This window comes from Artibeus jamaicensis, unplaced genomic scaffold (genome assembly GCF_021234435.1).
Source record: "Artibeus jamaicensis isolate MK-2021 breed Jamaican fruit bat unplaced genomic scaffold, CSHL_Jam_final contig_452, whole genome shotgun sequence".
Taxonomy (NCBI): domain Eukaryota; kingdom Metazoa; phylum Chordata; class Mammalia; order Chiroptera; family Phyllostomidae; genus Artibeus; species Artibeus jamaicensis.
Genome location: NW_026521837.1, coordinates 12,382,539 through 12,396,488, shown reverse-complemented (window position 1 = coordinate 12,396,488; position 13,950 = coordinate 12,382,539). Strand labels below are relative to the sequence as shown.

Below are 13,950 nucleotides of genomic sequence, written 5' to 3'. Positions count from 1 at the left end.
ATCCAAACGCAAATGCCTTTAGTGCTACATTCAAACAACGAACATGCCAATTGTAAGTAATTCACGCCTGATGTTATGAAGTATCAAATCCTCCAAAACACAGAACTCTCCTTCTTCTTTCCTCAGTAGTGTTTCTATATTTGACAGTAATTAAACTGCATTTCTTTCTCCGGTTTTCAGAAATACCATCATAACTATCTCAAATAAGGGCAGAGAAAAACCGAGCTTGTTAATCTTCAAGGCCACAAACAGAAATTAAAGTGATCGAACACGGAGCCCCAAGAGCAAAGGAAGACAAAGACAGGAAGTAGAGCCCGATGGTGCAGTGTGGAGGGAGTAACTGAAGGAGGCCTGGAGGAGGAGGCAAGAGGGGGCTGGCAGGAGGAGATGGACACTCACAAGGGGAGCAGAGTCAGAGAAAAGGGCTCCAAACCTGCAGCATAACCCTGCGTATTGCAGCAGCCACACATACATGGAGTCAGATTTTAAAATCATAGGCAGGAAAGATAAACACCAGCTTCAGAACACCGGTCACTTCTGTCAGGGATAAAGAGGAATAAAAAGGGAAGAGGATGGAACGGGGCTATCCTCAACAGTGTGCTTCTTTCAAAAAGAAAGACCAGCCCTGGCTGGGCACTCAGCTGGTTATAGAATCGTTCCAATATGCCAAGGTTACATGTTCAATTCCCACTCAGGGCACATACAATGAATACATAAATAAGGGGAACAACGCGTTGGTATTTCTCCCTCTCTCCCCCTTCCTGACCAGAAAAAAAAAAAAGACCAGATAAAATGAACAAATTAGTAACATTTGTTAATGTTAAATTATGAGCATAAATTTTTATAATTTTCTATGTTTAAATGCAAGGTGGAGCGAAATTAGGTTTACAGTTGTTCACATGGAAAATAATACAATAAAACTTAATAATAATGCAAGAATAAGCTCTGGTTTGCATACTCACAACTGTAAACCTACTTTTGCCCCACCCTGTATATCGTAATGAAATGTTTTAAATAAAAAGAACTCAGGAGGATCAGGTACAAGAAAAACATACATCTCAAGGACAAAGGCATAGGTTATAGGCATGAGGCCCAGAACACCAAAAATCATCTCAATATGCAACAAAATTACAGAGGAGACACATTTCTACCAGGGAGAACTGAAAAGGTTCCATCCACACCGTGCACACTGCATTCACTGCCGAGGAAGCAGGTTCTCTCTTCTCCCTCCACTTGGAAAAGGGTGGGAAATATTTGCATAAAGGGGTCACGCGTGAAGCAGTGGGTTCAGAGGATCACGGGGCCTTCTTCCCGTCTGTGTTTTTCTAGCTAATGCCACCATCATAACTTCTGTCCCTGTTACTGTGAGTGCCACTGTGACATGAGCATAACTAGAGTGAGGGGAAATAAGAACATAATTGGAACAAAATAAAATAAATTAAGCCATGTCAAGTAAATTCTTCTTAAGGAAAAAACCCTTTTGTCGTGCAATCACACTTTAAAGGGGGTTTTTCGTTGTGAATTTGCAGGACAGCGGGGCTGAGACAAGATAAAATAGAAACACCTAAAATTTGCTGAGTGAGAAAGAAACAGTAACTCAGGCCCTGGCCCAGTGGCTCACGTGGTTGGAGTGTGACCCTGTCATCAAAAGGTTGCAGGTTCGATCCCCACTCAGGGCACATACCTAGATGGCAGTCAACTCTCTCGTCTCCCCTCTCCCTCTTCCTTTTGCTCTAAAATCAAAAACCATGTCCTCAGGTGAGGATTTAAAAGAAGAGTCAAAGAATTAAAGAAATGAACAGTGGCCTGGAAGGTCAGGGATAAAGGACAGGTCGACTAGGGAGAAGAGGTGTCTCCCCTCCCGCCTAGGGCTGTAACAAAACGTTAACTCCCTACAGGAAAAAAAATCAGGGAACATAGTCGGGGAGCATGAACACTGAAACTACATTTATGGAATAACCTGCAACATGTACCTTGAGCTGATGGTGTTGGGGAAGAAAGAACCAGCAGCACATCTTGCTATAAAAAGTACAGCCGAGGAAGAAGGCTCATGTGGCCAGAAGGAAATCAAGCTTCTTAGAATCCCCTGATGTGCCTTGAATGACACTGAGTTCCCTACTGTACTAGGTGGCAGTGAGGATAATAAAGTCTGATAGTATTTGAATCTTAAAAAGCAGAGTGCCCTCAGTTAGGATTGCATAAAGTTCCTATTTCCGACCAAAGTCCCCGATGACAGTGGTATTATTTTTTAAAAAAAAGACAGACAGAGGGAAGGAAAGAGAGCCAGACGGTGGAGTGAGAGGTTTACACTGATGAGCCAAAGGCCTCCATGTCCACGTACACTTTGAGAGGCACTTCTCACCCAGGAGGACACACGAGTGGAAGTTCTCAAGGCAACTGCTTCCCGCGGGAGGGAGGGATCGAGGTCTTATGCATGCTGTGACACAAAGAAAAATAGACAGGAAAGGAGGGAAGGGGAGGGAAAGACACAAAACTAAATAAAATGTTCCTCTTCTCTTCTGCAGGTGCCAGGGAGGGGCTTACTAAGGGGCGGGGGACGGTGCACTGTCCCTTTCCCACTGGGAAATGCATGTCATTGCTGACGCTGTTTAGAACTTGGGCACATGGTGATCACCGTGACCATTTTTAATGTCTACAGAGAGGGCTTCACCTTACTGCCTACCTGGGCAGGCTGCCTACAGTGTCCTCCTTGGCCCAGCATCGGTGTCTAGAGTAGTGTGTGCGCACCACAGGGTTTGAGTAACCGAGGCGGAAAGTGGAGTCTCCAGCTAGGATCCTGAGCGAGCTGGGGAAGAACCTGAGCCCCCCCCGCAGGACTCAGTGGAGCTGGCCATGCCTCGTACCTGGGGCGCCACACATGGGCGAAGGGCAGGGAAAGGACTTTTATATTGGTGGCAGGGAGTAAACGGAGTTTTTGAAGACACAGTATGGGTCTTAAGCTTGTTTTGTGTTAGATAATTTTCATGGTAACTAAGCCACTCCTAATTATATATCCATAGCAGAAATTCTTCCAAGAAGTGATATGTAAAGGAAAAAGCCATCGCTTGGTTCAGCAGAGTGCACACTCCCCGTGGACAGTACGTGGAACAGACACTGAAAGTCTCCTGAGACGCTCACACAGAGCCCACCGTGGACACGCGAGGCAGCTCGGGAACTGCACCGTGGGCTCAAGGAGGCAGCTGCACCCTACTGAGCCTTGGGGCACAAGCGGGGCCTGCAGCCAAGTGTCTGATGCCTAGCACAGACAGGAAAGGGAGGAGAGAGGGAGAAGGGTGATAAAAAGGTCACAGAGAAAGAGAAGAAACCATCTTTAATGATCTAAAGGTGTTTAAAAAAATAAGAACTGAATTGTTAAGAACAGTGAAAGAAGAGTGAGGGCAAAAGACCTGTGAGGGCGGCCATGGTTTCCCTGGTGGCTGACAAGTGGTGTTTAAAATCAACCACGAATGGATATTAAACGTTAACCACCAGAGAATATTAAATCACCTCTTAGGAAGATTGCAATGACCTCCCAAAGCATGAAAGATTCTCACAAGCCTTCAGAAGGTGGGGCTGTGCTCACCCCTCTGTGTTTCCTGGGCATCTGGTAAACCCCTGTGGGGCTGATTCGCTGAGCTGAGCTCTGCCCAGTCTTGTTAAGTAAAGGGGAGAGTTTTCTATCACACTTTTCAACAGCATCCACTGCTTCTATGATGAAGTCCTGAGAAATCTCCAGTTTTCTTACAAACAGAGCTTCAGAACCGAAAACTCTTCAGTAGGAGGTGGGTATGGCTGCAGAGACCCTGACTGGGAGGGCTGACTCAGCCACCCATTAGCTTAGCTCTGGGGCTTTGGCAAATCATTTAGCCATGTCACCTTTCTTCAAAAACCACTAAGTAAACAAACCAGACACAGTGCTAAAAATAGCGACATCAGAAAAACTGAGGAAACGCCCTGCCCTCTGGGCTGCGCTGTCTCCTTCGCACTTGGACAACTGGATAAGTACCAACTGGGAGATGGGGTGTTGTAGCCAGATTTTCATTGTAGGTTTTCTACTTAAAGTTTAATACCTGAGAGGCCCTAAGCCAGGATTTATTTTCCCCCTAAAATATATACATATAGTATTCTGACACTGAAGTATCAGTAGGGTTGCCTGATCCTCCAGAGTAAAAAGTGAAAAGCTCTGTTAAGTCCCTTCAAGGGACTGCAGGCGTCCTTGTTTTCTCCTCCCAAGAGCGATCTGAGGTAATGGTGATGGCTGCCACAGCATCACCTGGATTAAATCTCTGCTGGCCAGGAAATGCATCAGCACTTACATCATTTTCAAGACAGTGCATGAAGAAACCAATTCAGGATAAAAAATTCTATGTGCAGGAAGTCACTAAAGCACAGTCCATTCTCTCTGTGGCTCTCAACTTCCCTGGGAACCTCCCAGAAATGACTTAAAAGCCTGAGAGAGCACTTACCATGTAGACACCAGGGTAAAGAGTAAGTTCTCACAGGAAGTTCACAAATGAGGTCCAAGAACTCAAGCCTGGGTTAGTTTTGATCCCACTTGTAATAAAACGCTCTAAATTCCTGTGTGTGTGCACTCCTGAAATAGGAAAGTCAGGGAAAGAGTGGAAGCCAAAGAAACATATAAAGCAAGGTTTAAAGGTGAGGCTCAAAAATTGAGAACAGCAAAGTTCCTTTGAAATATAGAAAATAAAAATGTGAAAAGGACATCTGAAATTATCAAAAGCAACCTCCACTTAATGGCAGAGGAAACAGACCCAGAATGGCAAATGGTCTCACAGCTACTCCCCGGCCAAGTAAGATCTGTGTGCCCCCAGCCCCCACAGCTGCCCCGCCTGGGTGAGCCTCCTCGCATCGCCCCTCCCTGGATGAGCTAGTCTATACACGCCAAATAAGTCACCAGCTTATCTCTTATTCCTCTCCACTTTCTAGAATCAGGGCTTGCATGAAATTTAAGAGGTCCTTCAGTTTGTTCCCCTTACGTTAAGCAGAACTAAGTTCTAGAAACGCAATACTCACTTTCTGTTTGTTTTAAGGTCGATAAAGAAAATGAGTTCTCAATGACTTTTATATGCCAACATTTACTAATTCAAAATGATGCTGGAATATCTATAATGAGTAGTAACTCACTATGTCATGTCAAATGGGAGACACATTAATTAAGCTGGCACGGATCCTGCTCCCAAGATGCCCAGTGATGAGTAAAAAGGAGAGAATGTACTAAAATAATTATAATTTTGGACAGTCAAGGGCCAGGAATTGCTACAGGAGTAGAGAGATGATGTCGTTCTTCTGAGCTGGGGTGAGCAGAGTGACTAAAGGCAACTCTGAGATTGGACTAAGGTATCTGGAGAGGTGAGGCTGTCCCAAACCACAGACCATGCAATGAAAAACAAGGCAGCAGCAACATGGAGTATACATGGGAAAAGTAAACAGTACAGTTTTGCTGAAGAAAACATACAAGTTGGAAAATTGTGGAATATAAAATTAGAAAGTTGGATTTAATGCAGAGTATCTAGGATCTCTGGAGCTAAGAAAAGGTGCTTCCCCCACCCCTTCATCCTGTAGGCCTATGAAATTATTCATTTATCCATTCATTTACTTATGTATTGATTGGCAAAAATGTCAATCAATACATAAGTAATGGGCACCAAGGAAAGGCAGTAGGGATGCAAACTTCAGAAAAATACGCTTTTTAATTTCATGGAGCTTAGTCTCCAATGTGAAGTAGTCAGTGACTGCTGTACACCAATGTGAGAAATGTCACAAGGGTGCACACAGGCCCACACCACAGGACACACTTGTACGGAGGTTAACAGAGTCAGATTGTAAAGGAATGATAACAGGCACCCGAAGGAAGAAACTGCAGGTGAGCAGTAGTTACCTAAATAGAAGAGGAGATGTTGGGTATATTTAGGTAAAGACAAAAGCATGTTCAAAACACTTGGAGATGAAAGTATAAAGTGTTCAGAATAAAAGCTAGATTTTATCCCAAAGCAGTCAGAACCTGTACAATATTATGATGACCAACATTATGCTTCATGAAAATAAATTTGACAGCAGCACATAGAAAAAGTTACCAATAAGAAGCAACCACAAAATGCTTTACTCCGGACTCTGGAAAAATGGTACAGAGGAGCCAACCTGTCCCAGTTCAAGTGGGACTATCATGGAGATGGAATTTATCCAACTGAGCAAACCGAAAATTTCAGAACAAAGGAAATGTCAGGCACCTCACATCTGAGAACAGATCAAACAGAACCGGACACTAGGAGGGAAAAGCAGACAGGGCAGGAAATCTAGCCGTGGGCAACCCCTAAGAAGTGAGCAGAGCAGAACCTCTAGAGAGAAGGAAGGTGAACCAGGACTCAAAAGGCACATCATGCAAACAGGAAGAAGAGAGGCTCACGCACCACACCATGGAGAGTAAATCAGAAAGGCCTGTGGAGCCCTGGCCTGGCTGCTCAGTCGGTTAAAGCATCGTCACCATACACCACAGTTTCAGATTCGATCCTGGGTCAGGGCACATCCGAGAATCAATCACTGAATGTATAAATAAGTGGAACAGCAAATCGATGTCTCTCTCTCTCTCCATATCTATCTCTGCCTTTTTCTCTCTCTTCCTCCTTCTCTTCCTTTCTTTCTCTCTAATAATCAGTAAATTTGAAAAAAAGAAGCCTCATGGTGACAAAGATCAACGGTGTCTCTCAATAAAGGAGATTCAGGAGAGAATGGAGCAGAAGCCAAATTATAAGGTGTTATGAATTACTTATTGGCTTGTGAAAGCAGATTATTCTTAAGAACCACCAAGAAATTTAACAAGGGAAGAAAAGAGAGAGACTATTACTTTGAGAAGCAAAGAAGAAAAATTTTTTTTCGTAAAAAAGACTCGAAAAGGGTTGTAGGACAACAAAAGAAAAGAATTCAGAAGTGAGAAGGGATTTAATAATCTTTATTGGCAGGAGGTTCACATTTCTAACTGAAATCTAGAGTTCAGTTAGAACTCTAGAAACTCAGAAATCTAGAAATCAGAGTTCATTTCCTACTGCACTGTTTTAAATATCAAGAACTTCAACTTGCCATTCTCTAAATGGTGAAGACCTTCCTATACTTAGGCCTTATTATTCAACCACTCCTTAGTCTTCTGGTTGAAAATACGACTTCATTAGTTCTTTCACATGAGTGTCAGTTTTCCAAACTTTTAACAATCTACATGACTTTTTCTTTGTGCCCTTTCTACATCTTATAGAGTCACCTTTGGGAAAAATCCACAAGAAGGTCCCACAATTTAATAAAGGCTAAGCCTTTTAGTTTTCAAAAACGTAGTTATATGAAGATCCCTCTAAGTCAGTGGTTTGAAATTCATTTTGTTTGGTGGTTTTATTTTCAAAGCAGAGGAACCATTTCTTCTAACTGGATCATCTGCAGGATGAAAGGGGCTGCTCAGACCGAGAGGACAAGCCTGCCGGGGCCGCAGCTGGGGGCAGTCCTGTTCCCCATTCAGGGGAGGCAGCGAATATCTCCCAGGGAGCTGCCCCTTCTCCCTCCCAGGGTCTGCACAGCACAGCTTATAACTCGTGCTGATTTATGTGTTCCGGTGTTAAAGTCACTGCTTAAGCTACAGCATAATAGTGCTGAATACTGGCTGTGTTTAGTTTATTAGTTTCTAACATTTCTCACAAAACACCTCTGCAAGTGATCTCTCTTCTATCAGACAAAAAACATTGCCTTTATCTCCACGTAAACTGTGGATCTTTCCTGAAACCTTTTCCTACTTATGAATGTTACATAAAATTCTGATCACATAATCTGAGACATTAGCTACCTTTTTTCTAAACAGCTTCATGACAGCTACAAACCCAGCCAATAGACTGGAGTTGTTTTGAAGCCACAGAAATAGTAGAACGGAACCACTTGGTGTTGCAAATAAAATATTTCTTCTTTTTCCCTCCCAAGAAAAGTCAAAATTAGTAGAAGTTTATCCTCTAGTAAATATCCTAGAAGCACTAAACTATAAAATGCATAATCTATAAAAAGTGATAGAAAAGAATCATAAAAAGTGTATTTGTTCACCTTGATACTAACCTAATAAATTTAACAGCCAGGCCCAGGTCGGCTATACAGCAAGTTCCATTTTTCTTCACCAGGATGTTTTTACTTTTCAGGTCTCGATGGGCAATTGCTGGTTTGCCTTGAGTACTAAAGATTTCAGTGTGTAAATGACATAAGCCACTGACAGAAGAATAGGCTAACTTCAGCATTGATTTAATATCTAGGGTGGTGGACTTCAAGTAATCATAGAGGGAACCATTTTCATGATAGTCTGTGATCAGGTACAGCTGGGTCCAGGATCCTGTCCCTTTGATATCTGCAGCAATAAACCCTAAAAGAAAACAAAAAGGTTTATAGCTAAGTGTGTTATGAATAGATCTTATCAGGAATAAGTCATATGCTCAACCATCATTCTTTGCCACAGGTGTCTTTTGTTTAGCATTTCATTCAGTTTTCTGATCCTACCTTTAACAGTATGAAATTACTAATACCAATCAGAGGCAATCAGAACAATAGGGGTAGAGAAACATTAAGAGTTTTTCACTGGCCCTAGCAGATATGGGTCAGTTGGTTGGGCATCTTCCCTGAAATTGAAAGGTCACAGGTTCAATTCCCAGTCACAGCTCATGCCTGAGTTGTGGGTTCAGCCCAGCCTGGGGCGCCTAAGAGAGGCAACTGATTGATGAGTCTCTCCCTCTCTTTCTCTCTCCCTCCTCACCTCTAAAAATAAATAAATAAAATCTTCTTAAGAATTAAAAAAAAGAGTTTTGAAGTTTTGATCTGAAAATACAACTCCTTTCTAATCAATTGTTGATATTTAAATTATTTTAAGTTAATAGTAAATAGTTTGTGGTATTATAGTTACACATAAGACATTATTAAACAGGGACTTGAGTCAAACACTTCAGACTAGCTTAAACTCTTTGTGATTGAGCCACCCAGCTAGATCATTTCTAACTTAGGAAAATAAAAAGGAAATCAATTATCCATATAAACTCTGAATACAAATAAACCCTGCAGATAAAATCCTTATAACTTTCCACAACACTTAAACAAAAGTGTGCTCCTTTAAATCCCTAAGAAACCTTAAGAAATGCTGGTATTATTGTATTTGCATTTCCTGTCCTTCAAGAAAAAAATACTGAAGAGTAACTCTACTTCCACCCCGCCATTCATTCCTAGAAGTGCCTTTGTCAGTCCTCCTGTGCCGTCTCCCATTAGAAGCTGTGACATTCTCGGGCTCGCGCCAAGAAGAAAATGTCTATATATTTCATAACAGATCTAGATGGATGAGTTAATATACAGATGCTAACAGAAAATTAGAAAAATGCTAGAAACCCCTGAGCACTGTGGTGTAGACTCACCCAAAATGTTTTCATGCCTCATCAAGACAGTCTGATAGATCTCCGTCTCCCGGAACCAGCTGGCCTCCTCGGTGGTGAAGAACACTTTCACCGCTACCTTCTCGCCACGCCACTTCCCCATCCAAACCTCCCCATAGCGGCCTTTGCCAATCTGTTTCACCATCTGAATCTGCTTCGCTATAGTCCTTTGGACCTGTTAAATCCCAGAACACACTGTTAGTATATTCACAACACTACAGAGTCGTTTAATCATTTTCTTCTCCAGAGAAGAAACAATTACTGTATCTAAAGTAGATTTAGTCAGTTTTCCTTTCATACAGACATGCTATTTGTAATATACATGTCTGCAACATGTCATTTGTATTTATTTATTAATTTATGCTGTCCTCTTTTCAAATTTAAGATTAGAAATTGGTTGTGGATTCTGAGTGTTTGTAATATTACTTCAAAATTACTGAATACTTCATTCTGTCTATAACTTTCACAGTGAGAAAAACCTCAGTGGGTTCTCAGCGGGTTCAAAATACTTTTCACTTCCTCCATCATAGTGGGACACCAGATACTCCGCTACTATACATTTGGATAAAATACAACAAAACAAAACGTACGTGTGGGGTAAAAGTAGTTTTACATTGGTGAGTATGTGGAACACAGAGTTTATTCATGTACTGTCATTTATTAATCATTGTATTATTTTCCATAAAACTTTTTGCCCCACCCTGTACTGTTGGGCACACAAAGAAATAAAGGAAATCTCCAAGCAGGGAGAGAGGGAAGGAGGCAGAGGAAAAGAAAGGAAGAAGGGAAGAAAGGGAAAAAAAGAGGGAGGAATGAGCTGAAATGAGTGCAGGGACAAATAAGCATTAAGAATATCCAGAAGGAAGTGGGGGGGGGAGAAGGGTGGGAAGGTGCGGAAGGGACTAGTCAAGGAACATGAATGAATGACCCACGGACTTGGACAACAGGGTGGATGGACCGTGGGAGTCAAGGATGGGCTGGACAGAGGAAAGCAAGGGGGGGAAAGTTGGGACAACTATAATAGAACAACAATATGATATTTAATAAAAAAAACAGACATTCAAAAGCCAGGTTGCCTGCTGCCTGGGCTAAGACTAATAGCAGCACTGGGATCCAGAATCTAAACTTTGATCTCTTTAAAACTAGAAGAACTGAACCTAGGTTTCATCATTCTATGGGGCCACTGAATGGCATTAAATCTGTCCTTCATTGGCTGCACACCCACGACTCCCGGCAAAATCAAATACAAATTCTCTCTTGAGGAAATCATTTGCAGAATACTGTTCATCCCACCACTATGGTGAGATACCAGGTATTTTGAAGGAAATCTTGTGATCACATAAGTTGATCTTAGGTAAAATATAAGAAATAAAAAACGTCCACTCTAGGAAGACATTGAACCCAATTAAAAAATGGGAAAAGGACTTGAACAGACACTTCTCTAAAGAGGACATACAGAATATTCAGAGACACATGAAGAGATGCTCAATATCGTTAGCTATCAGAGAGATGCAAATTAAAACCACAATGAGATACTACTTTACACCAGTCAGGATGGCTATAATAAACAAAGCAACAAACAACAAGTGTTGGAGAGGTTGTGGGGAAAAGGGGACCTTAGTTCACTGTTGGTGGGATTGCAGACTGGTACAACCATTATGGAAAACAGTATGGAATTTTCTCAGAAAAATTAAAATCCACCTGACTTTTGACCCAGCGATTCCACTGCTAGGATTATACCCCAAGAATCCTAAAACATCAATTTCAAAGAACCTATGCACCACAATGTTCATAGCAGCACAATTTACAATAGCCAAGAGTTGGAAGCAACCTAGGTGCCCGACAGTAAATGAATGAATCAAAAAATTGTGGTACATTTACACAATGGAATTCTATGCAGCAGAGAGAAAGAAGGAGCTACTACCCTTTGCAACAACATGGATGGAACTGGAAAGCATTATGCTGAGTGAAATAGGCCAGGCATTGAAAGACAAATACCATATGATCTCACCTTTAACAGGAAGCTAAACAACAAAACAAACAAGCAAACAGAATAAAAACAAAGACACTGAAATGGAGAACAAGTGGGCAGAGACCAGAGGGGAGAGGGAAGGGAATTTAAGGGGAAAAAGGGGGAGGGATTTTGAGGAACAAATATGAAAGACACAGGGATGAGGACTGGGGGGGGGGAGTTGGAGGGAGGGGGGAGACGGGGCGGGGGGGGTGGGATGGGAGAAATAGATAAAAAATGTACTTGAAAAGTAACTAAATAAAATTTATTATAAAAAAAATAAAATACAACTTTTATCACTTAAAAAAAAAAAAAGAAAAAGTTATTGATCATTGGCCCAGGCACTGGGATGCAAAGCCATGTTCATTATTCTCAAATCAACTACAAGGCAAAGGGAGAGAATTATGTCCTAAGATGTTTGAAGTACTGTGTGATAAATGCTTTCGCATGCCTCTGCTTGTGGCTGTATGAGCCAAGCAGAGGTCCAAATTAACTTTAACAGATATGAAACATTAATTCAAATAAATAAATCTGCAGAAAAGGTTGGCTTCATAGGGAATACACCATAGTCAATAATATTCTAAAAACTATGTATGATGTCAGTGTGTACTTGTAGAAACAGAATGATCACTCAGTAAGGTATATAATCTAATCACTAGGGTATACATCCAAAAAAAAACCCAAAAATGAATGCATTGTTGGGCTCACAAGTATGGACAAAAAAGAAGTTCTAGGGCAAGTAACTTCACAGGGTGATCTGATCATGAATTCCTAACAGTGCAGGGCATGGTGAGCAGTCAAGCCCCAGACATGGAACTTCCTTAGTGAAAGGTTCATTGTTGCCTTAAGCAAGCCGGGTCCACTGTTTCCGTGCATCTAGGTTAACACACCTGGAAATGCCTCCTCCACACCTCTCAGAAGAGAACTGCCCTCAGAGAGCACGTGATCTTGTTAACTGTCCTATCAATCAATCCCTGCCCTGCTTTCTTCTCTACATTCAAGTAAATCTCCGTACTTCTCCTCGTTAATGCACAGAAGAAGCTGCACACTGCCGTTCTGAGAAGCATTTTTCTTAGTTTGTTAAGATCTTACTTCTAGGTGTAGCCTCGGTTTGGCTCAAATAAGTTTCTATAAACATTCTCTACAGGTTTGGATGTTCTTGCTCTGACAGGAGGAAATCTCCAAGCTTGTGGGAAGGCGAGGGAGGGACAGACGGAGAGGAAAGAAGAGCCCACAGAATAAATTCCTGAAAACAAAAGGAAACAGCCGCGCTACATGAGAGTCAAGAGAAACAATCCAAATAGATTTAACCCCTTCGGATTACAGATGCCGGAATTTTCAGATACAGAAAGCTAAGGAACACTATATGAAATATGTAAAAAAAATAGGTGAGATGAAAAATAAACAAGCAAAAAAATTAAGTGTAATAAAAACTATACTTTGAAATGAAATAATTATTACTTCAAAAATATAAAATGGACAAGTATAAAACAACAGATTAGAGCTGGAGAGAAGGTCAAGCTAATAAGAGAACACTGAAGAATTAGAGTACTGCAGAGACAAAGAAAAAGAAAATATGAGACTTAAGTGGTGTAGAGGTTAAATGTCTTTATACATGGCCTTATCCTTTCTGTGCTTACAATAAAATATTTTAAGAACTTGTAACTGCAACAGCCAAGTACCAATGATAATTTACACAAATTGGGAGACATATACCTAAAGAACTCAGCACAAAACTCTTATAAGATCTGATCAGAAAACAGATATGTATTCTTTTCAGAGACATGCTTTGTATCAAGTAAGCTTAAAATATTTTTTTTCTTTTTGCAATTTTATGGACCATGTAATTACATTGAGACCACCCAGATAATCCAGAACAATCTCATCTCAAGGTCAGTGGATCAGCAACCTAAAGTCCCCTTCACCATTTAAACAACAGATTCCGGAGAGAAGAGTATGGACATTGGTGGTGGGGGCTGGGGCACATTATCCTGCCTACCCCAGGTGTCCACCAGCGAGGATGGGTTCTGTTTTTGCATAACGGATGATTCAATAGATAGTGCTATCCATTGCCATAACCATTAACAGTCCTAATATTAAATTAAAAGGGGGGGCAATTTTTTTTTTTACTTTTCGGAGAATGGGATTGAAAAACAAAAGCATTGCTGCCATGAAATGAAGTCATTCAGCCTAAAGGAAATGAGGAACTGAGCGTGCGTGCTGAGCAGCTTTTCTCCTTCGGAGTCAGATGTGCTGCGTGAGCAGAGGCCAGGATATGTCTGCTCCCAAATGTGGGAAGAGAGGCACCCACAGCACTGAGCACTTGAGAGGCAAATGGACAAGTGGTTCCATTACCGACTGGGGAGGAAACTTCCCACGCTTATTACAGAAATATTATATTGAACTTACAGGTGCTACAACTCATTGCTTAAGTAAATCTACAGAGCATTTCCTGACTGAAACAGTTTTTGTCCTTTCCTTTCCTAATGC

At 41.5% G+C, this 13,950-nt stretch overlaps 1 protein-coding gene across 3 annotated transcripts in view; it reads right to left on the bottom strand.

The window, feature by feature from the left end:
* Positions 1-13,950, bottom strand: part of BMPR1B (bone morphogenetic protein receptor type 1B) — a 351,886-nt gene that overhangs the window by 9,225 nt on the left and 328,711 nt on the right. For all 3 annotated transcript variants that reach the window (XM_053666440.1, XM_037140150.2, XM_053666439.1), the window contains 2 exons: positions 9,432-9,624; positions 8,101-8,398 (listed from right to left, as the gene is read on the bottom strand). In XM_053666440.1, coding sequence (XP_053522415.1) covers positions 8,101-8,398; positions 9,432-9,624 — 491 coding nt within the window. The remainder of the gene's footprint in view (positions 1-8,100; positions 8,399-9,431; positions 9,625-13,950) is intronic.